Consider the following 23884-nt stretch of genomic DNA (forward strand, 5'->3'; position numbering starts at 1 on the left):
TCTACTTTTGTTACCAAGGGTGTTTTTTTTTCCTTTTTGAAAAAGGGCTACCAAGGGTGTTTTATCAGAAGAGTTCATTTGTTTCAAGAACAAGGTACTGAGAAAAAGGTTTCGCCTTGGAGTTGTTTATGATCTTGAGGTTTTGTTTTCCTTATGTGCAGAGAGATTATGAGGGCGCCTGTGAGACATATTGATGAGATTCTTGTTCTACCTTACTCGGAGATTGACTTCAAGGGTCAGGAAGTTTTTGTTTCTGACAATGATACTTGGCTCTACGATGGTGAGGATGAGTTAAACTATGTTCTTCAAGAGAAGCAGAAGGATATGGAGTTCTACAACTCAAAGAACGAAAGGAAACAGAAAGCCACGGAATCATTGTTGTCTTCTCTCATGAGGTATTTTTCTTTGCATTTGCAGGAATCATCAGAGTTCAGATGATTAGCTTACACCAATTGATGCAGATTTCAACTTGGTTAAGAATCCTGCTTCCAATCTACTGGGCCTCATGGGTTTGCAACTTCCAAAGCGTGTGCAACATGTTTGAGTGCACTTTGGTTGTCTTTTGCCAAGTTTCTGATAATCATAACGTGCACAACGTCAGGGGTTCTTGTGTTGTGGAAAGTAAGCACATGACATGTGATTCAAGAAAAAAACAGAAACTTATGTACATGTATGTACAGTAGTATTACACATCATCAACCACAAAAGAACAAAAGAAAATAGATTTTTTCTTTGTTTGTTCCAAAGCCCAAATAATCACACGACCACAGAAGCAGAAGACGCCTTCACTTCAAACACCCACATGAAAAAAAAAATCCAAATACTCAAATCATATTCATAGCAATATCAATCCATCGTTCATCATTTTATGCTGCCAAGTCTCCCTCACCATCACATTTGTCCATTAGTAGTAGATTCTTGAGAGATGACTTGGATGTTTTGGTGTCACTCACTTGAAACAGAGAACCAAAAGAAGTCTCCAGAAGCTATCCATCCACAAATCATTTTTTTTTATCTTTTCTTGTTTTTTGATTTTTTTTAATTTTGATACTGAAAAAAAAATGAGAAAAATAGTTTTCTTGATCCTCCCAAGTCCCAATCCTCCAGTTGTATTACAGCTTCCCCATAGAAGACAGCCACTGTTCAATATTCTTCCCATCTGCATATTTAGTTCCGGACAGAACCACACACAATCTGAGTTCAGAATCCTAAAAGACTAAACAAGCAATTATGGTAATAATTCACTTCTCCCTTTCAACAAAAATTTAGGTTGCAAATCACTGAGATCAACTAAAACATGCACATAGTAAGTAACATAATTGCTATTAATGATGAAGAAAATGGAAAAAAAAAGATTTTACCAGTAGTAGCAGGAGAGAGGAAGCCAGCAGTTGGAATCTGATTCCCTGAACCACCAATCACTTTCTTGTAACAAGGAACAAGAACCACAAACCCACCACCACCACCAGTATCATCCTCGCTTTTAAACCCTGGACCATGTGGCTCCACCCAACCAATGGACCACTCAGGATCATCTGGTTCAGGGAACAACACATTCCCCATCTTCCCCTCCTCTCCTCCTCCTCTTTTCATCTTCTTCAAAGAAGAAGATCCAGTCTTAGACTTCTTCAGTGAATGATTCAGTGAAGGAGGAGATCCTTTTGAGTCTTTCTTAGTGTTACCACCACCACCACACAACCACCTCGGAAGACGAGGGAAAGAGACTGCCATCTTCCTTTTTTTCTTTTTTTTTTAAAAGATCTAAAATTAATACTCCGAACCACCTCCGGAGACAAACTCTGATCAAGCCATGGACCGATGCTTCTTTACCTTCTTCTTCAACCTGTAACCAATAATTAAATAATAATCAACTTTCTAAAAATCATCATAATTAATGATTGTCACTGCCCAATCATAAACAACCAACACTAAAGCAATCTCATTAAAACCGAACAGAGAAAATCTCCTATTCCATTAAAATACTATCTTGTTTATGACGTCATCCAATTAACATCATCATTATTCTTACATCAATAGAAAGTAATTAACGTTTCTCCAGATCGGTGTTTCAATTTCAACAAAAAAAAAAGCGAAAGCGATCGAAGAAAAATGAAGAAACACGGCAATGATTCGCCGGAATATTCGGCAGAAGATCCGAAAATATCGGAACAATAAGATTACCAACGATCGAAGAAACTCAGAATCGCGTCGTTTTCGGCTTCTCTTTTGACTTTTATGTGACTTGTAGAGAAAGAAGAAACTCTCATCTCATCCTCTTCTGCTCTGTTTCTTCATTTTTATACTAGTTTTTTCCCCCGTTTTTATCGGCCTAAACCAATTTAAATTGACCCGACGGTTAAGTAGCGGTTTACTCGGTTTAATAGCAACTGTTACTGTACGCTTCTTACCGTAGACCTCACAACACCTGATTTCTACCAACCAACCAACCAACTTACTTTTGTTGATGAGGATATAACCAACACCGGTTTATTATGTCTTTGGGTCAGATACTACGGTTTAATTTTTTTTTTTTCAAATAAACCATTTTGATATTACTCCTATCAACGAATCGGTTTTCTAGTTAATTAAAATGTATTTAACTATATAGTTATAGAGCCGCATCATCATCATCAGACATGGCACATACAATCAGGAGCCGGATAAGTATAAATTGACTGTTTCGGTTTCCTTAATCGGATCTGTCCTTGTCTATTAACGTGTCCTTCGCCAAGCGCCTGTTGAAAATCAACCCAAGTGATGCTTCTGTTGAGGAAAACCTGTCCTATCAAAGCCATGTTCGGTCTAATCGTCTTGAGATTCTCGAACGTTCGATGACCGACGAGAGCGTTGTGCATGTTCCCAGGCGACGCGGAGATGAACACGTCGCTGTGCATGCTTACGTAGTAATCAAGTGCAGCTAGTAAAGAGGCTTTGCCTTTGATCCGAGCTCGTTCTTCGGAAGAGGCAAGACTTCTTTTGTCTTCCATTCTTGGGAAGACTTGTCTTAACGCTGAGATTCGAGCTTCTCCTCCATATACCTGAAAAGGGGATAAAAGAAAACAGAATGTAAAAAGAGGTTATAAGAGAAGCAACGTTAGTTGTGAAGTGTCTGACCTTGTGGGAAGCGAGATAGAGACGAGTGTTGTTGTCGAATCCGAAAGCAGCCAAGAGAAGTCCCATCTCTTCTGGTGTTAGAGGACACCGTCCTTGGCTTCTTAGCTCTTCATCTGTGAACTGAGAGTTCAACACTCTTCCTTGCCAAATCATTTGTCGGTACTTAGCCAATGCAAGCTTCTCTGCTTTGCCTCCACCAAAGTCACACGCCGAATGTGCAGCCATGTCCTATATACAGAACAAACTTCTTATTACCAAACAAATCAAAAATACATCATCAAAAATGTTAGACATGGACTCATTTTTTCAGAAGAATTTTTCTTGGTTCATTTCAATAGGGTGAACTTAGAAGAACTAAAACCGAAACAAATTTTATAAATATAAAACTAAAACCGAAACAAGTTTTCCTTTTATAAAGAGATTTTCTATCTTTATAACCAAAAAAAACAAAACTAAACTAAAACCGAATAGGTACCCATAACTTTTAGAATACATATTATATAATTAAGAGTATTAATTTATATTTTTTAACTTCTAAATAATCTAAAATCCTAAAATACTATTTATAAAACAAATTATCCGAAAATCCATATCACCTAAAATCTGAACTACCAGAATATTATTTTATCTGAAACATTAGAATAATTCAAACTACCTTATATTTTTTTTATTTAAACATTAGAATAATTCAAAATACCAAAAGGAACGCTCAAGCCGAAAAAGATGTTATGAACTGAGAGCGAACATTACCTTGTCAAAGCGAAGATGCAGAACAGCAAACTTCCCTAGTTCCCGTCTGCTATGAGGAGAGTTCGTCATGTCTCCCAGATGATCCACATTCTTTCTGTCCTTTTCGCTTCTCCACAAGGGGTTTCTAAGACGGCTCACAAGAGCATCACCAAGCGATGTAATGTGAGGGACAAACCGCAAAGCTTGGAAGTTTACTCTGCATCTTAGCCGTTGGATCTCACCAGGTAAGTGATCAAACGACAGACGGTGAGAGAATGGAGAAATCGCAGCAATCCCATAGCTACAGAAAAAAAAAGCTCTTGTTAATGTTTTTCAAACTGTCAGATTAAAAGTAAAAGAACATATTTACCTGTGAAGAAGCGGTGAGACATTCTCAATATACCATTGCGCAGAAGCATGAACAGGAGCAGTTTTAACTCGGGTTTCACGGACCGCCGTAGCGTAGTACTCTCTTGTGCTCCACGAGTATTCATCAGGAAGCTCTTTAACTACTCTTATGTCATCCTTTAACGCATTGATAAAATGATCCACGTCAAATATATCAACAAAGGAACTGCACACCACCAAAGAAACCACAAGTAGAGATGTTAAATGGGCTTGAAGCCCATGGGCCTAAACGGGCCTAGAGCAAGTAAACAATTACCTCGAGTCTTGCCAAACGGGATTGACTTCAAGAAAAGGGATCACGAGGGTTGCGTTTAAGATCTTAGCGACTGCAACCGCATCGCATATCCCCATTCGTTGTTGGTTAAGTCCTCCATCGAGAAACACTTGGATATAGCCTTCGGTTTTATCCGGTAATGCTACTCCAAGAGGACAAGAAACAGAGAGAGAGGTTAGAGAGAGAACAATGTAAAAAACTAAATGAGAAATGTTGTCAGTACTTACAAGGGGGATCTTCGAGATCGATACATGGACTCCATCCTTGATCAGTCATTGGCTTCCATAGATCAGACTGCTCCCCACTTGGCTGGAATTTAAGGAAAAAAAAAACACAAGTCAAAATCAACAAAGAGATCAACAATGAAGAATTATTTTAAAGATTCTGACCCGTTGTAAAGCACTCTTTAGCAAAGACAAATGTCTTGGCTTTATTGTGATCGATTCCTGCAAAAAAGAACAATGGTTTTAGTTCCATTAAGACAGAACTCTTTTTGACTTGAAACTAATTAAACAAGTCTTGAGTTATTGGTCCCAAACTAATCAAATTTTCAAGTCTTTAAATTAATCAAAACCCAAGAGTTCAATCAAACACACATAACACAATTAAATAACCACCGTTGGGGTCTCTTTCTCTTAAACTTTCTATAAATAGATTCAGATTGAGAAATTTTTGGAACTACTGTTTCTGGAATCATGAAAACATAGTCGAGTGAACAACTTTCAACCAAAAGATTCCCGAGAACATTTTAGGGAAAGAAAGAGAGAGAAGTTTTATAAAACCAAACTCACAGATGAAGAAGACGAAGTAGAAGAGTTGCACAGCAAAACGACGTCGAAGAAGAGCACAGAGAGTAGTATCCCTCTTCTTAGGTTTGGATAAAGATTCATCGCTTATTCTTCTTTTGCTTCTCAGAAAAAAAAACCCAGATCCAGTTTCCAGGAAAGTTTGACACTTTTTATAATAAATCAATCAATACCCAGAAACACCAGTGGAGCAGAGAAGCCAGAATCACAACGATCTACTTCTCCTTCTTCAACTTTTGAAAAAGTTCTCCTTCTTCAACTTGTACGTTAAGATTGAGAATGTGAATGCTTTCTTTCTTTCTTGACTATCTCAGAACGGTTTAGAGAGAGAGAGAGAGAGAGAGAGAGAGAGAGAGAGCTGCCTCACAAGGACAACTGTTCATTAACTTTGATGTCTTGTCTCTCCCTGGGTCCCCTTGTCTTGATTGCCCATAACTATCTTCACTATTTTTTATTTATTCTCGTGACACTATAACGGTAAAATCTATCTTATTAAAACAGAAACATTCTATTGGACCTAACATTTATTTTGTAAATTTTTAAATTAAATATCTCTTTATACTTTATAGTTAAACTTACATTAAATCACTAATGTTCATTTCCTTTATACTACTATCCATGTTTCCAAACAATATACTTATTTCTTTATACTATTATAAATGTTTCCAAACAATATATTTTATATACTACTATCAATGTTTCCAAACAATACATTAATTAATCTTAGTTATTTTATATCCATCATTTTTTCTTTAAAATTTTGTAGAAACGTCATAATTTCATAAATTACAAAATAAGGAACTTTAAAATTTGGATTATAAGATGAGAAATTGCCAAAAATACCATTTTCATAGTACCACTTTTCATGTTTACACTAACCACTTTTACCACTACTTTTAATGAAGGGTTTAGATTTGAACGTTTAGGATTTAGGGTTTAGATTTTATGTTTTAGGGTTTAGATTTGATGTTTTAGGGTTTAGGGTATAAAGTTTAGGGTTTAGAGTTGAGGATTTAGGGTTTATAGTTGAGGTTTCAGGGTTTAGGGTTTAGAATATTGAATTTAGGGTATATAGTTTAGGGTTTAGGGTTTAGAGTTGAAGATTTAGGGTTTAGGGTTTAGAATTGGGGGTTTAGGATTTAGAATTTTGGATTAAAATTTTGAAAAGCATATAAAAACAAAGATATAAGAGTCTTTAACATTTTAATAAATAAGGTATTTTTGAAAATGTGTATTTAGTGGTGGTAAAGATGAATAATTGTACCTTCAAAGTGGTATTTTTGAAAATTCCCTTATAAGATTACAAATTATGAAACTATTACAATTTAAATCAAATTAGATTACATATCGGTCATCCATCAGTTCAATCGGTTAGTCTCGGGTTTTAGTGATTTTTTAATATGAATATTTTAAAAGCCTAAATTGAATTGTTAGATCTTCGGATTAACCGGTATAATCACAATCGGGTTGAATTTAAAAACACTGATTTAAATGCAAAAATATTTTAAATACACACTTTTTAAAAGTTACCAAAATATTTGTTAAGTTATTAGTGAAATTTTCCATCGTAAAATATTACGCGCTTCCAAAGCGCGGGTCAAGATCTAGTTACTTAATTATTTTCTGATGTTGCATAATCACACAAATGATAACGTGTAATTCTCTTAATTAACTGAAACTTTCTAAGTTGACCAAACAAAAAAAAAACTGAAACTTTCTAACATTTCCACTGTAGTCTTAATTTGAAACAACTTTAATATGGGATTATATATCTTATCTCAGAAAGCAAGTATATATCAGAATAAACATTAATCAGAGAATTTGACTTTCTATATCATTATACTGTTTACAATCGATCCTTTGCAATTCATTTTCATTTTTTCTAAAATTAAAAAACATTCAATAACATAAGCATAATGTACACCATCTGTATGACTGTGTGATTAGTGTAAAATAACATCTAGTTTTTGGACTGTAATTAAATTAAGGTCTAATTATTGCATGACAATCACTAAAAATGAAACATAGATCTACGTATATCACCACTCACCAGAGCCGTCCGCTCATGAATTTAGAAGAGTTTCAAGCTCTCACTAGAATCATCCATGGAGTTCTAACGAAATGGATAGTTAACGACAAGTCGCTTTGGCCGAGTGGTTAAGGCGTGTGCCTGCTAAGTACATGGGGTTTCCCCGCGAGAGTTCGAATCTCTCAGGCGACGTTTGCTTTTTAAATTTTGGTTTAATAGACCCTATTTCGCGCGTGTTTTAACTGCTCGGCTGACTTTTACGCAGTTTAGAAGTCAACAACATGCAAGCTGTCGAAGGTATAGACGTAACGGGTTTAAGAAAGCCCATCTAGAAGCCTAATTAAAGGCCCATATGATAACAGTGAAATTTTCCGGTCTTTGAAGTACTCTACTCAGTGCTGTGATGAAACGCTGCTTTAAGGAAAGTTACAAAATTGATTTCACTTAGGAGTTGTCAATCTCGTCTACGGTTTTCTTTCTTTCTATTGTATGATCGCACTGGTTTTGTAAAATTAAAACCAAACAAGATCATTTGTAATTCAGTTGATTTCTATGTTGTTGTTTAGTAACTTCGCCTTGGCTTGGTTTCAGATATACAAAATCGGCTTCGCTACCGGTTCTTGTTTAGTTCTACAAACAAATTTTGGTTTGGTTTTGTTCTAAGCTTCTCGGTTAGATTCAGTTTGGCTTCTTGGCTATACGTCAAAGCATCAAAAGTGTACATGTACCACTCTTGTCTGGCAGTTGCATGCATGAAAAAAAATTGATAAAAGAGCTAATCTTTTTGGTCAAATTCGAAAAACATATTCTTCACTTGAACCTTTGTTTTCTTCTTACCAATCTTTTCAGACAAGATAAAGACAATAGTTAACACTAAAGTTAATTTTCTCGCACGTGATTTTAATTCACGTTGATACTACTACCAACAAGAGAATAAAACACGTAACTTTAAAAATAATACATGACATGTGGTGTATTGAAAATTTTGGGTGAATGATAAGAAATATTTTTTTCATTCCACATTTATAAAACAATTATTTAGTACACACCTATGATTTCCGTGATCTTTTGAAGTAAAGCTAAGGAAAAAAATATACTAATCACCTTAAACCACTCCTGGATTCCAAAACTTGACCACAAGTTGGGAAAGTTGATATATATTCTATGTAAAAAATGACTTGATATTTCATCTTAAATGTTTGTTAAAAATGTAAAATCATATTTTTGGGTTAAATAAATCCATATTAAAGAAAGACCATATTGATTAAATAATAAAGACCATACCAAATTTGTATATGACATCTTATACATGTCTGTTGTCAAAATAAAAAGACATCTCATACATGTCTACAGTAAACGTTTACTGGTTCCATTCAAAGGTATATGTATGTGTAATGATGTAGTAATTGAAATTATTGAATTTAAAAGTGAGTCTATGGTCAAAAACAATGTGGTCAAATATCAATCAAAGCAAATGCTTCAACATCATTATTGATGGATTTTGAATAAAAAAATATCTCAGACCATTTTTAATTTATGACATGTTAATTTTAATTTACATTAGCTTATTTGAATAATAATTTCAATTTGGTTTGATTTAGAAAAAAAATCTTATGGTTCAACGAATATTTCTGCTAAATAAGAACAATATCACAGTGCCAATTGTGTATATTATACCATATAACTTTATCATTTTTGTGCTTACAAAATACCACAAGATACTAACCTAAATCTATTGAAATTCGTGAAAATATAAAATATTTTTAGAAATCTAATGGATTTGATACTGTTTTAAAAAATTAGTCAAACAAGATTAGCTGTAACTAGAATGGCTAATGGGGATGATATGATAACATTTTCGGAATTGGCCATTTTAGCATTTATTTGACTGATCAGATATTAAAACCTAAAATACAATGAACAAAACTAACTATCCTTCCTACAACAAAATTCAAACACATTTCCATAAATTTATCAATATGGAAACATATGTGACCATGATAGTCAATTCACTTTCTGTATTCTACTCTTTGATCTTCTTCTCCTATTATCACATTACCTACTTACCCAAAAAGAAAAACATATATCTTCATTTCATCAATAAAAAGCTCCTTCCTCTAACTTGTATCCATCACTTTCCAATCTCTAGATGACATTATATTAAGAACAATTTTACTTTTTGAACAACACCGTGTTGTTATGGCACAAAATCTAGAACTGAGTCTTTTATGTACAGAGACCATCAACTTTGGTGATGATGACATGATTTTTGGTCGTGAAATTTTGAATTTTCAGATGGATTTTCCACTGGAGAGCGAAGAGATGATAAGAGAGATGATGGAGAAGGAGAAACAGCATTTTCCAAGTGATGATTACATCAGGAGACTCAGAAGTGGAGATATGGATTTCAATGCCAGAAGAAGAAAAGCCCTTAACTGGATAATTAAGGTCTGGTTTTTATTTTATTTATTGAACTGTTTGCATCTCTTTGATGAATGACTGGACATAGAGACTGTGTTGGTATGTATATTAGGCTTATGCAGGAAAAAAAATAGAGAGAGAGGGAGCTGTTGCCTTAAATCTGTGAATATGATGCACATTTGACAAATAGATAATACTAAATATCAAGGTTGTGAGGAAAATAGATAAAGTTTTGATGTATCTCTTGTTCTTGTTACAACAGGCTTGTGAGGAGCACCAGTTTGGACCATTGTGTATTTGCTTATCAGTGAACTACTTTGATAGATTCTTGTCTGTTCATGATCTCCCTGTAAGTTCACGTTGAATCATGAAAATGTTTTAGCCCTTCATCATCTGAAACTACACATTTGTAGCTTCTTGATATATGATTTGTCTTTTAGAATGGCGAGGCTTGGACAATGCAGTTGTTGGCTGTGGCTTGTTTGTCATTGGCAGCCAAACTTGATGAAACTTATGTCCCAATGTTATTAATTGATCTTCAGGTACGATCACTCTCTCACAAAAAGATCGCTAAATCGCATAACTGGCTAATCTTATTGATCGATTGAGGTTTTGGACACATTCTGAATAGGTTGGACATCCTCAGTTTCTGTTTGTGGCTAAATCAATCCAGAGAATGGAACTTTTGGTGGTTAACAGATTGAAAGGGAGACTGAGAGCAATAACTCCTTACTCATACATAAGTTATTTCCTGAGGCAGATGAGTAAAAGTGAACAAGAACCATCCAACACATTGATATCCAGATCACTAAAAGTGATAGCCAGCAAAATCAAAGGTGAAAAAGGTCTATCACTTTTGTTTTTTCTGCTTTTTAGGGTTAAAATGTTGGAGTATAATAGTGGGTTGTGTGAGTGAACAGGTATTGACTTTTTGGAGTTTAGACCTTCTGAAGTTGCTGCTGCAGTGGCACTTTATGTTTCTGGAGAACTGTACACAGTACACTTTGACAGCTCTTCCTTATCTCCTCTATTCTCACCACTTCAAAGGGTAAATGAAATTCCACTATAAATCTCAAACTCATTTTCATTACTTCAATTTCAAGGAAATGCCAGTTCGGAGAAGAATGAAATCACTAAAGATGATGTGTGTGTGTGCGCGCGCATTAACTGATGCATTGCATTCACATGTGTAACTTTTTTTTGTCAGCACACATGTGTAACTATATTTTATAAAAAGTTAATTGACAAAATAATAAAGAGCAACTGGTTTGTGTGTCTGAATCCTTTAAACTAGTGAGAGTATAGCCCAAATACCACTTTAAAGTCTATGATTCAATAGCTATTTGTCTCGTGACTCTTTCTCATTCTCATACTCGTTGGACTCATATCACATCTATTACCAAATCTTGATCCCACAATACATGTTGTTTGGTTGATTCTGAACTAGCTTTCATTAGGATCTTCTTTTTAGACACAAAAAAACTGATAGGATTTTATGTTTGTATTTTGTGTTCAAGAGATAAAAACAAAGTATCAAGCTTTTAAACTTTGTTGATCTTTTATGAACTCTATTTGCAGGAGAGAGTAAAGAGGATTGGAGAAATGATAGAGAGTGGTGGCTCAGGATTATGTTCACAAACACCCAGTGGAGTTTTAGAAGTATCAACTTCTTGTTTCAGCTTTAAGACTCATGGTTCTTCTTCTTCTCATATAGATCTTTCCTAAATTTCTGTCTTTAAAAACTATCAATCATTGTTATGTCTGAAGAGAGGTTCAGAAGGAAAAATATAAACAATAAAAATTTAAAATAAAATAACAAAATTTCAAGTTCTGATATTTTAATGTATAATTAGTTTTTTTTTGTGGAACAGAATTTATCATTAGCTTCTGTTAATAAAGGCCCATAATGAAAAAGGGAATGGTTTCTGGTGTTTTTTTTTCTCTGTGTTGGTTCCCGCAAAATAAATATAGCGGGAAAAAATCCTTCTCGGTAGCATTGAGCACTGACAATAAGAGTTGATTTTCTATTTCAAGAAACTGTTCAAATTTCAAAAATGTCATTACGTAAATAAGGCGTACATCGTATTAGTGGACTGATAATTGGGTCCACCAACATATATCTTTCGGCTTAGTTATCGTAAGAGGTTATAAATAGAATGTTTTAAAATGATTGTTAAAGGTTTTAAATCCTATTGTTATTTTTGTGGATTGTAACATTTTTTAATTAAAATCAACTGTTTTTTATTTATAGATTCTAATTTTCTTTTAAATATCTTATAATAATTCTTTGGATACACAAAATTCTCTTTATATTTAGTAAAAGTCTTTATATTAATTCAACAAAATGTTAGAATTTAACAAAACTCTCAACTAAATAAAAAGATCCCACTAATCCCCCATTTTCGACAAATTCCACTAATCCCCTAAGTCACTTATTTAAGGAGTTTTTGAGCTTCCTACCTTTACCAACAGAATTCCAAAACCTATATTATTTATGAAAAGTATTTCACGATAAACAAAAAAAAAAGTTCAAAAAAAAAAAATGATTGAAGCTGTTCCAGATTATATTTATTAAAATTAATGGGCCGGGCCATTGTCGTTCGGTACACCAGCGATCTTGACGATTATCAATTTATCAGATAAAACAATTGTTTGGAGACAAAATGTAGATTTTGGTAATACCAAGCGATAATCAGACAAAACAAATGTGAATGCGTAGAGTTTTGGGTCAATTCGTACTTGCAGAGTATATATATACACACGCAATAGATATCATACTTCTATGTGTGTATGAAATTTGAAATAAAGAGCTATTTGGACAGTGGACTAATAAGTGCAGACAACAATACAAAACAAATAAACGTTCATAATTCTTTTATTTGGACAGTAGACTAGGATTCGTCATAATGAGTCGTCATAGTCATTCAGCTGTCCAAAACAAATACATACTCCTATATTTTTATTATTGTTCTCTCGGGTAAAAGTTGCTAAAAGTTATATAGCTTCTAATACTTTTTTACAGCCATTGCTTTCACTTTCACACATAATCAAAGAGAAAATGTTTTCCCTTTTGTATAAAATTAAAACTAACGTGTTTCAGTAATCATTTGAGCTATACATTGCGAAAAAAAAATCACTGATATATATTATTTCTAGGTGTAAGTGGAAAATGTATCCACTGGACGTTAAGCGTCATTAGTTCCCCAAGTTAGGGCAACGTAAAAGTTCAAAAAAAAAGTTAAGGGCAATGTATTTGAAGCTGATAGTATTGGAATATCGTATAGTTTATAGGGGGAAAAACTCTAGTTCTAGACTTCTAGCTGCTAGCAACATCTCACATGGATGGAGGGTATCCTAGCAGGAAGAAATCTACTGATAACTCACCTAGCGAAAGCTGTAGGAGACAGAGAAACTACCTTTGTATGGCTTGACTCCTGGATAAACCTGGAAGAGAACCTAAAGCCGTTCGGCCCTATATCCATGCAAGACAGAGATTTTATGGTATCTGACCTGCTAACAAGAGAAACCAGGGAATATAATACGATCAAAGTGGAAAGCATCCTACCTGAGCTGAAGGAGCACATCCTAGTTCTGAGGCCGAGTCTTCTTGGAACACATGATGCTTTTGTCTGACCACTACAGAAGTCGGGGGAATACACTGTCAAAACAGGGTACAGAGCATTACAATCTCAGAAGTTCCAATCGACTAGACTCTTGGAATTAGGAACTCACCCTTAGAATAAATTAATCTGGAGCCCACCATTATTGCCTAAACTGAAGTTGTTCCTTTGGAAAGTGGGTACAAATGCTCTCCCAACAGGAGCTAACCTACGAGTACGGGGAATGCTCTCGCAAACACACTGCAGACGGTGTGGAGACTCTGAATCCATCGAGCATATCTTATTCCAATGCCCTTTTGCAGGTGAAGTTTGGAGCTTGGGACCGTGGGAGAACACACTTGATACATCCTCACTTACATATTTTTCGAAAAGCTTCAAGCGTCGATCGTCAGTTCGCCTCTGCCTCCGTTTGGTGCTATCGGGAACCCTTTCCCTTGGATTTGCTGGACACTCTGGACCTCACGCAATCAACTCATGTTTGAAAACCGATACAACTCAGCTACCGATGTATTCACGAGAGCTTTAAATCTTCAGAAGGAGTGGGAGGCGGCACAACCACTAAAGATGCTACAGATTCAACGGACCTCCCAAATCAATCACCGAACCGCCGCAGACCCGTCGGAAATCACCTGCCACACCGATGCCTCATGGAAGGGTGGAGACCGTGTCGCGGGTCTCGCCTGGATATTCACAGATGCCGCCAATCGAGAGACCTTCTGTGGATCCTGCGCTCAAACATCAGTATCATCTCCTTGCATGGCTGAAGCTCTGGCAATCCGAGAAGCCCTCCTGCAAGTGGCGTCACATAACTACCATCACATGTGTCTCAAATCAGATTCTCAAGTGTTCGTTAACACGATCAACTCTCGCCGACGATCAACGGAGCTCTTTGGAGTTCTCGTCGATATCGACGATCTCGCGTTCTCATCTTCCTCATCTTTTCTCTTTTGTCGTTTCATCTACATTCCTAGATCTCTAAATGGATCTGCTGATGGGCTTGCCAAATGTTGTTTAGCGGACCATTTAATTAGCAATCCTAATATTATACCCATTTAAACTTTTCTTTTTTAATGAAATCATTAGTTGCTCAAAAAAAGACTTCTAACTGCTATTATATACTTATTTGTTTAAGTAATTTAGTCGAGTTTGTTTGTTTTTTATAATATATAATATTATTTGGTTCGAAACATAGCTTGAAAGGGTGGTGATAAAAAAAAGGGTGGTGATAAAACCCTGCTTGTGGGTCATATTTAGATTGCCTAAAAGAAGCATAACATCAGTAAATACTCAACAGTAAGAATGATTATCAATTGATGATATACATACATGTATTGTACACAATGAAACTACACGAGTCATGTAGGGGTAGACAAACTTTGGAGAAATTCAGGTTCGAAGTAATTTCACAACACAAAGCCACGTCGATATAAAACTATGTTGTACCTCATTTAAATATTTGGAGAAAATGTTAAGCCATTTTTCCCCAAAAAAAAAAGAAATTTACTTTTGGATTGCACAATTTTTTGAAGATTAATCTGAATGTTTACATAGGTCTGAAATACCTTAAAATATTCTCATTAAAAAGAATAATGTTTGAGAACATATTCATCTGATCAAACACTTCATATCAATAATTCATTTTAGTTTGACAACATAATAAAGCCAAAATAAAACCAAAATAATTGCACAAAAAACTGCGTTGCACTATTTTCAATGAACATTTATTACAAATCCAGACTCCAACGTAGGGTCGGATCATTTCTCATTACTGCAGCAGCCTGGTTAAACTTTTCTCACAGCTGAATAAAAATTTCAATCATACAAGTATGTGTTAAGTTCCCCGGCCATAATTTAAAACTTTTTAATTCATTTATGGATCAATGGAGAATTGGAAACTCCTCAACCAAAATTAAGCTTTCTTGTAAACTAGGAAGTTTTAGTAATATCTAAAGCAAATGATTGTAAAGTGAACCACATTGAACCACATGGGTGTGGTCGACTGAAGAATGGCGTCCCGAATATCCTTAAGGAACATGAGTTCGAATCCGCATCAACTCAGCTTTATGCATCCATATAGTCATATGATTATAATTTTTTGTGAATAACCGGATCTGACGACAGCCGATGGTCAAACTTTGAAAAAATTAGTCGGTTGGATCTCGGCCTACCGGATATCTTCCAATTATCAAAAATAATAGTAATAATTATGAAGTGAAAAGACACTAGCTATTAAGAAAATACTCCCTCCGTTTCGAATTATTTATCGTTCTAGAGGAAATTTTTTGTTTCAAAATAAGTGTCGTTTTCAGTTTTCAATGCAAAATTTATTGACAATATTCTCTATTCTTTTTTCTATTGATTGATATATGGTTAGGTATATTGGTAATAGTGTTTTTGTTTTGGAAATATGTAAAATTAAATATATTTTTAATCTGTGTGCATAAACTTAGAACGACAAGTAATATGAAACGGAGGGAGTAGTTAATTAGAAGCCTTGTTTTCTCATACTCTTTGGAAAATCTAGATACTCTTAAGATAATTTTCACGTTCCCGTGAAGATAACACATAAGAAAGTAAAAAGAAACAGATTTAGTTAGGTTTTGAATTATAGTCAAAGCCAAGCAATGTCACGTGAAAATAGTTGATTAGCAAACGTTGATTGCACATTATTCCTTAACATGTACTGATGAAACTCGATCAAGTACACACGCGTTTGAAATTCGTGGAAACAAAATTTTGGACCCAACAACAAACAAAAAGATAAATGAGAGAGGACCACAAAGTCATCTCCACACTTGTAATGTGCAGCTTTAGTTTTGACAAGAAGGCGTAGAGATTGCCTTATCAAGCAAAAGCATCTCTCTCTCTCTCTCTCTCTCTCTCTCTCTCTCTCTCTCTCTCTCTCTCTCTCTCTCTCTCTCTCTCTCTCTCTCTCTCTCTCTCTCTCTCTCTCTCTCTCTCTCGTTTGTGTGTATATATTTGTCATTTGGCTCTCTTTCCATTGTATTGTTTCGTAAAGAGGAAAGAGAGAGAGAAGATGGAGAGGTTGAGACCTGAAAGGCTAAATCTAGAAGTGGCCGTCAGATGGGGACTCGAATCTTTTCTCTGTATATTTCATTGCGTCATCACTCAGAAACCCTAATTTCATTAATTTCTCCGTTGGTACATGAGTTTTTTTGCAACCCGATTTTAAATAAATTTATAGTAGGCCGAAGCACTTACTTTAACTTGTTCAGTTGACGTTATTACTACAAAAGCTTTGGTAAAGAAAAGATACATTACTAAACATATGGATCCAATGGAAAGGTATACCTCGATTATAATGATTAGTATGTAACGGGAAAAATTAATTAAGAATGCTTAATTTGCACTTGAGAAAAAATAAACAATTGATTCCAGGTCAGAATGAGAGTCTAAGATTTGGAAGAACATCATTAATATAGTTATGTATGCATGTGTGCCCATATGTCTTATACTTCCAAAGAGCCCACATGTCGCATTCCCCAGATCTTCAAAGAACAATATGCTAATTCCAAGGAATTAGAATACTATTGCAGCAGCTATCAGATGTTATTTCATCTTTTTCATTTCTAAGGGGGAACAAATTTTCGTGACAAAATAAGGGGGAACAAATAAATGATTTTTAAGTGAAAATATATATTTATACTGATTGGTTACTGAATAATCCACGTCTATATCTTAGCAATTGAACTAACTTTTTAAAGCAGAAATCTCCATCCCAAGGAGATTCCGACCGATCCACATATGAGTCCTACTACACTCGTTGGACAACTAAATGAAAAGTATGTATAGAAACCCACAAACACATAATAATATTAATAAAAATATGTAGTATACTAGTATGTGTAGGATAAATATATTCTCTTAGAACACCTAAGATAATTCAAGAAACAAGTACACTATCAAATCGGCAAATGTGTGTGTGTGCGCGCGTTGGAAATGGTGGTCAAGGAATCATGATAACACTGTCGAACACCAAGAACTTAAGAAACAAGAACAATGTCAACCAGTGCAAAAGAAGCATTCATCAAAAGGATTCACACACAAATGCACATGAAAACATTAATCATATACTACTACACAACAACAGAATACATACACACGTACGAATCCATATAAATTCCTAGACAAAAAACTTGATAGATTTAAACAATGGCGGACGCATGTGATGGTAATTACCAAAGACCTCACTGATTATTAAATAGCTAGGCAAATCAAGTATTTGTTAAGATATGTTAAAAGTTAATAATGAAAAACGTAATTAACCAGAAAGATCATCAGCAACAAGACGAAAATGAGTACATAAATTAAACAATAAAAACTTCTTAAATATCTTGAGTAATTTATTAGCTAACTTAAAACCCTAGAAGAAAATCATGAATGATTCATGGTTGGTCTTGTTCATGATGAAACGACGAAGACTCATGTGGAGGAAGAGTTGGGTTCTGATGATGATGAACAACTGGTGGTGACGACGACTTACCAAGAGTGTGTTTGTTGTTATGTAACCAAACCTTAAGAACTTGTCTCGGAACACCAGTCTCTTGGCAAAAACTTTGAATCACTTCATCATCTCGTCTTTGCATCCTCCATCCAATCCTCTCAGCTAAACCTAACATCCTCTCCTTCTGCTCTGCCGTGAATTTAGTTCTAAACCTCTTCCTAAATCCTCCTGCCTCCGCTGAAGAAGTCTCCATTCGATCTTCTGACCTCTCTCTTTGAGGAAGAGCGACCTGGAGAGGAGGAGCTTGTGACGGTGGTGGTCGGTAACTCACCGGAGCTGGAAGACTGTAAAATCCCGGCGGTGGAGGAGGCGACGCGTGGTGTTGGTGGAAGTAAAGCGATTCCTTGCGGTGAAAGTTACGGTGACAGCCACAAGCGGCGCATTTTAGGGCTTCGATGGTACCTTCGATTCCAGCTGGCATAAAGTCACCACAACCATCCACCGCGTGTCCTCCTATGTTCACCGCTTGGTTCTTTAGACACTCACGGAACCTAAACCTGCTTCCCCCTCCGAGGGAAGAACCTCCGTGAACCACCATATATCCTCCGGCGGTGTCAGGGCTTTCAGTGGAGGCCTTGAGGACGCGAGACGGTGGAGGAAGAGGAGGAGAGTCGTAAAGGGCTTCTTCTTCTTCTTTCTTGTGAAGATTAATTTCTTCTTCAAAGTCCATTGAAGCAAATAAAGATGGTTAAAACTAAGAAGGAGAAGAAATTTAGGATTTGAACAACAAAAGGGTTTATCTTCTCTCTAGATTTAGGATTTGCTGCTATACACATTCTTGGTTATTGGAAATCGGAATCTAATGAATTTGTCCTCAACCTCACTTTGTAACGCTTTCTTTTATCTCTGCATTACTTTTTCCTTCCTAATTGTATACTGTATTTAATTTTAATATAATTGAAACAAGTCAGCTAAGCAATAAAACCAATCTATGTACTTGTTAATTGGTTATCACAACTATTTTATTCAAAAGTTCCGCTCTAACCATGACTATGATCTAACTAACAGAATTTTAGTTTGGTTTTAAAATTAATGTTTTCGTTTTTTAACTATTTCAAAATACAATTTAAATCATGAATAGGATAAAGATGGATTGAAAACATTTTAGGTCGGTGAAATGTTGACCGAATTTTAAAACTATTTTGGATTGACATATTATAAATCTTTATTAAACAATGCTTGTTTGATTCTTATGGGTTGAATGTTTTTCTGATTAGCTTCTAGTGATGGCATTGTTTGTGTTACAAATTTTTTCCTAAAGAAAGAAAGCTGACGATAGAAAAAAAGTTTGAAATAGGCAGCTTCTTTGTGTTTGGCATTGTAATAAGCTTTTTCTGGACAGAAAATACAAATAGTTTAGTGTATGGTTTTAAAAGGAAAGCGAATGGATAGTATTAGAGATAATTTTTTGGGGAAACTAAAATGAATGAAATATATAAAGTGTGGTAATTATTTTTGTCGATATGCCAATAGAATATATGTATGCATTGATTCTTCTGTGATAAAGTGATGGGCAGTCTAATCACATCAAAATCTGTAAAATCTTTAATAATTTCAAAGTCTGATTTTTTGTTGTCAACTTTTCAGAATTATTTACTAAATAATTAATTTTAATAAAACAATTTTTTTTTTGATAAAAAAAAACAATTTTTATGTCAGCAAACAATGTTTACATTTTTATGTCAGCTAAACATTTGACAAGTACTCACACTCATATAAACTATTTTTAGTGACTAGTCTCTTCGTAAATTCAGACGACGGTCGTTTATCTTGGTAACACGAAATTGCATAATGAATTTAATTCGTAAGTAAAACTTTCATGTTAGGAACACATATAAATATAAGACGTTTGAAAACAAGCACCGAGTATGAAGAGAGTAAGAAAACAAGCAAAGTGGATACTGAAAGACGTTTGAGATGACGAGCTGATATGTACATGTCAGCTGGTGGGAGACAGATTTCCTACGTAGAGACACACAGAGGATTGGTCGCCGTTTATTAACAAACACACAACCAAATTTTCAAATTTAAAAACGCGATGGTGAGAAATGATTAGTTTACTCTTGAGAACATAACCTAGGCTAAACACACAAGAAATGATTCACGAAAATGGGTTTAGTAGAGATCAAGAACATAACCATAAGCCCAGCCATGCGCGCACCAGAATTATAAACTTAAAAGAGACAAAGTAATGTAATCAAACAAACTTTCACCAAAAAAAAGTTATCACACAAACGTAGACCGGCTAAACCAAACAAGTGATTCGAGATATAAGCAGATTATTGTATATTCCCTCCGTTTTATAAAGATACATATTGTAGGAAAACTATTTGTTTCAAAAATATATTATTTATATTTTCAATATATTTTTATCAATTAATAATGATTAATTATAAATTTCAAAAAGATTAATTATATTTATTAAATTTTATTGGTTTAAAATCATGGAAAATAAATAATTACAGAAAATGATGTATTTAATACTTAAATTTAATATATTTTATTAATATGTATGAAAAAGTAAAAAATGTAACATTTTGAAACGGATGGGATACTATATTAGTACTATGAATTGTGTTAGGTTAACCCTTTTTTGTGTGCAACACTTGTGTTAAGTTTACCAAAACAAAATCGTCAAAGCTTTGCAAGGGCGGCATGAAACAGTAGAATTTATAGTTCTGAAATGTCACAACCCATAGATATATTACCTTTATAGCCTAAAATATACCTATTTTAAGAGATGTTACTGGCTTATATATTTTGATTGATTTAGAAATCTATGTAGTATTTATAAATCCAAGTAAAATATACAGATTTTCAGATTTTCTCGGATAAGTATTTACAAATCCGGAAGTCTTCCCACGAATTTGAGTCTCTATACTTTTAACAAAGAAATCAATACAAATACATTATGAAATCAAATCAATTAGTAAATTCTTATGATTGAATAACACTTGATTTGATTTGAATTAAAACTTATAAATCATTAAACCAATAAAACATGATTTCAATACGGATTGTAAAATCATAAATTCAATAACACTAGATTTAGTTTAGATTTTCAAATCCATTATAATACACTAACCAATTTTTTTTTGGGGTCAAAATACACTAACCAATAACTCCCACTTAAAGATTGGGTTGGTAAATCCATATGTACCATAATTATACACATATATATTTCTACAAGAATAAATCAAAAGGAATCTGAACCCTTTTTTAAAGACTAAAAAGCAACCGACACGTCTAAGGTAATAGGGCATGAGGATAGATTGAGAAAGAAGTAACACTGGCTACAAGTGGAACTTATAGATTATCATGAGAATCCATTTGATCATTAATATAAGTGCATCAAAAAGAACAATAATTGAACTCCTCTTCTTTAGTGCACCGTCCATTCTTTTTTCTTCCATCATTTTTCTTACACAAAAAAAAAATATATGAAATTTAAATAAAACTGAATACCTTCTCACTAACAAAACAAGCTTCATAAATGGATGTTGTGAAGGAAAGAAATAAAAGTTACCTAAAATGTACCAAGAGTAGTAGAGTAACCCTCATAATTTTCATTACTAAAATAACTTATTTATGATTTATGATATAGCTGATGACCATTGCAGAAACATTAGAAATGAGAAAAAAACATAAAAGAATGAAATTATAGAAATGAAAAGAAAAATTATTCCTTATCAATTTTGACGAAGAACAAATTTGTTCTATATTTTTCTAAAATAAAAGAAATGAGAAAAAATAGAAAAAAAGAAATTATTCTTTATCAATTTTGGTGAAAAAAAAATTGTTCTATATTCTTCCAGAATAAAAGAAATGACAAGCAATAGAAAAGAAAAATCATTCCTTACAAATGGTAAAATAAATTAGAAATAGTAAAAAAATGCAATATTCCATTTTATTCATTTGTCACCTAGTAGACCATTAGTCTTTTTCTATACCATCTAAGTTAATTTCTTACAGTTGATCTCAATTTAGTTGTTTTCTAATCATGCTAACTGAAATTTGATTATAAAATTCATCAGACTACTTTTAATTCTATTCATTATTTTTTCAGACTACTTTTATTAAATTTAACATAAAGTGGAAAAGTATTACCAAATTTACAAGCACACAAAGACTAAGAACATATGCAAAAAGAAAAGAACAAGCACACCTCACAAATTTATAATTATAAGATCATCTAATCCAACCGAAACCTATTTAAAGCAGTTGTCAATCACATCAAGCTTCTTAGAGAAGAAGATTCATCATCAGAAAGCATCTGCCTAATCCTCTGGAAGAAGCTCAGCACAGTCTCCTCAGCTTCAGTTTCTACAGAAGGCACAAGTGAAGCTCATAACATCAAAACAAGAAAGAGACAGATCTTAAAGTTATTCAGCTTGGTTCTTCTTTATACTAACCAAGTTTAGGTATAGTGTGTCCACTTGTATGACGGATCACCACTGGCTCTACAAATGATTCCACAAGAACTTCACCTTCCGTTTTCAGAAAATCCCTCTCGCCTGCAATCCAAATACAGAATCACAGACTCTGCATTCTCATTTAAAATCCTTTTGACAGAAACAGCAAAAGCCAATCCAGATGTTATAGCAGAGAAGCTCTAATGGGGATTTGAAACTATGTTAACATTAGTACCACACATTAGGTTCAATCTTGGCTACACTACTAATGTAAAGCTTACACAATAAAAACCTATGACAGTTAGCATCTGATCAGCAGATCACAGTGTCTTAGATTATAATTGAAGTGAGGAACCGACTCAAGAGCATGAGCAGAAACTTTGGTCCAGTTTACCTATGAAGTGGAGTGAGGGGCAACGAACAGGAGATGAGAATGCACCAACAGCAGCTTTAGGCTGTCCAAACCTCAAACCAGGAATTTTTCCTGCGGATATTAGCACCAAGAACTTGACCTTTGGCACCTTAGTTAAAGCCTTTCCCTACAAACAAACACCTTCTCATCAGAACAAAAACAACAAAAACACTATCCTAACACCAACACTATACCTGTTCTTGCATTCCAGGAAGAGCAGCAGATAGAAAAGCCCCCTAAACAAGAATCAAAACAGAGCAAGAAGGGATCAACTAAGAATCAGTACTTGAAAAATCTCGTTCAATAAAAAAAAAAAAAAAAACCTGGGAGAAACCAAGAAGACCATCGAAAGGTCCATGCTTTATCATGTAATCCTCAACATAATCCAAACACTCTTCAAAGTTCCAGTACTCTCTAAAACCCTATTCAAATAAACAATAGCACCTATATAAATAGTCAACCCTTTTTATTTCTAATAAACATAAAAAGTCAAACCCTTTAAACTCTCTGACCTTGCTAGCTTGGTACCACTCGTAATACGGCGGATCATAGAACCGCTCGACGTCCGATTTTCCGGTGGCCGGGAACGGACCGTCGAGGAAATCGAGGTCGAGGTTTCGGAGGACTGTGTCGGGCCATTTAGATGTAATGAGGGAACGGAGAATCAGACCGCTTGTTCTGAATCCGTGGAGGCAGAGGATCCTAGGGTTCCTCTCCGACGACATCGCAGCCGTGATCTTGAAGGCTTGTCTCGGTGGCCGCGATCCAGTTGCTGTTTGGCAACAGGAATAAGAATGACTCAGCATTTTAGACAAAAGTGTTGTTGTTGTGGAGCTCTCCGACAGGTTTCGGGTTTTGCAAGAGCTGTTAGATTTCAGATCCATATCTAACGGCCACGTGGCACATTACTTTCTTATTATTAATGTTTTTTATAAATTATAAATGTATATTTTCTATTTGAATATTTCCTTGAAATCACAGAATACTTGTTCTGAAAAGTGTAAAAAATAACTGAGCTAATGACTGTTAGTTAATAAATGATTATCCAATGTAAAGATAACTAGATCATGATCCGCGCGTCTGCGCAGATTTATCTTTTGATTTACATATTTTATATACATATTGTATATTATT

The 23884-nt window shown here is 34.5% G+C and overlaps 5 protein-coding genes, 1 long non-coding RNA gene and 1 other non-coding gene across 8 annotated transcripts; 2 read left to right on the plus strand and 5 right to left on the minus strand.

Moving 5' to 3' along the window:
• Positions 1-640: 640 nt before the first annotated feature.
• On the minus strand, positions 641-2304 carry LOC108835767 (uncharacterized). Of its 2 annotated transcripts, none has more exons than XM_018608990.2 (3): positions 2182-2304; positions 1362-1843; positions 641-1159 (listed from the first exon to the last, which is right to left on the minus strand). In XM_018608990.2, the coding sequence occupies exons 2-3, from the start codon at positions 1729-1731 to the stop codon at positions 1113-1115; spliced, it is 417 nt and encodes a 138-aa protein (XP_018464492.1). In that variant the 5' UTR covers positions 1732-1843; positions 2182-2304; the 3' UTR covers positions 641-1112. The 2 variants fall into 2 exon arrangements, with proteins under 2 accessions (XP_018464492.1, XP_056845255.1); XM_056989275.1 differs by lacking the exon at positions 2182-2304 and adding an exon at positions 2030-2147.
• Positions 2305-2561: 257 nt separating this feature from the next.
• Positions 2562-5717, minus strand: LOC108835765 (O-fucosyltransferase 39). The gene is made up of 8 exons (XM_018608989.2): positions 5317-5717; positions 4915-4971; positions 4753-4834; positions 4508-4667; positions 4214-4417; positions 3865-4144; positions 3115-3342; positions 2562-3038 (listed from the first exon to the last, which is right to left on the minus strand). Exons 1-8 carry the CDS (start codon positions 5413-5415, stop codon positions 2631-2633), a joined length of 1518 nt encoding a protein of 505 aa, XP_018464491.1. The 5' UTR covers positions 5416-5717; the 3' UTR covers positions 2562-2630.
• A 1753-nt stretch (positions 5718-7470) lies between these two features.
• TRNAS-GCU (transfer RNA serine (anticodon GCU)) lies at positions 7471-7552 on the plus strand. The gene has a single exon. It is a non-coding gene; the product is annotated as a tRNA-Ser (tRNA).
• A 1713-nt stretch (positions 7553-9265) lies between these two features.
• On the plus strand, positions 9266-11885 carry LOC108810640 (cyclin-D4-1-like). The gene is made up of 6 exons (XM_018582740.2): positions 9266-9808; positions 10044-10130; positions 10222-10323; positions 10413-10617; positions 10702-10829; positions 11360-11885. Exons 1-6 carry the CDS (start codon positions 9560-9562, stop codon positions 11504-11506), a joined length of 918 nt encoding a protein of 305 aa, XP_018438242.1. The 5' UTR covers positions 9266-9559; the 3' UTR covers positions 11507-11885.
• Positions 11886-11896: 11 nt separating this feature from the next.
• Positions 11897-14400, minus strand: LOC130496684 (uncharacterized). The gene is made up of 3 exons (XR_008935860.1): positions 13514-14400; positions 13347-13439; positions 11897-13253 (listed from the first exon to the last, which is right to left on the minus strand). It is a non-coding gene; the product is annotated as an uncharacterized LOC130496684 (long non-coding RNA).
• A 3307-nt stretch (positions 14401-17707) lies between these two features.
• Positions 17708-18758, minus strand: LOC108809991 (zinc-finger homeodomain protein 1-like). Its single transcript, XM_018582120.2, has one exon. It carries the CDS (start codon positions 18594-18596, stop codon positions 17808-17810), a length of 789 nt encoding a protein of 262 aa, XP_018437622.1. The 5' UTR covers positions 18597-18758; the 3' UTR covers positions 17708-17807.
• A 3222-nt stretch (positions 18759-21980) lies between these two features.
• On the minus strand, positions 21981-23649 carry LOC108809069 (uncharacterized). The gene is made up of 6 exons (XM_018581193.2): positions 23263-23649; positions 23074-23172; positions 22945-22986; positions 22733-22877; positions 22339-22440; positions 21981-22249 (listed from the first exon to the last, which is right to left on the minus strand). Exons 1-6 carry the CDS (start codon positions 23632-23634, stop codon positions 22155-22157), a joined length of 855 nt encoding a protein of 284 aa, XP_018436695.2. The 5' UTR covers positions 23635-23649; the 3' UTR covers positions 21981-22154.
• Positions 23650-23884: the final 235 nt, after the last annotated feature.

This window comes from Raphanus sativus, chromosome 6 (assembly GCF_000801105.2).
Source record: "Raphanus sativus cultivar WK10039 chromosome 6, ASM80110v3, whole genome shotgun sequence".
Taxonomy (NCBI): Eukaryota; Viridiplantae; Streptophyta; class Magnoliopsida; order Brassicales; family Brassicaceae; genus Raphanus; species Raphanus sativus.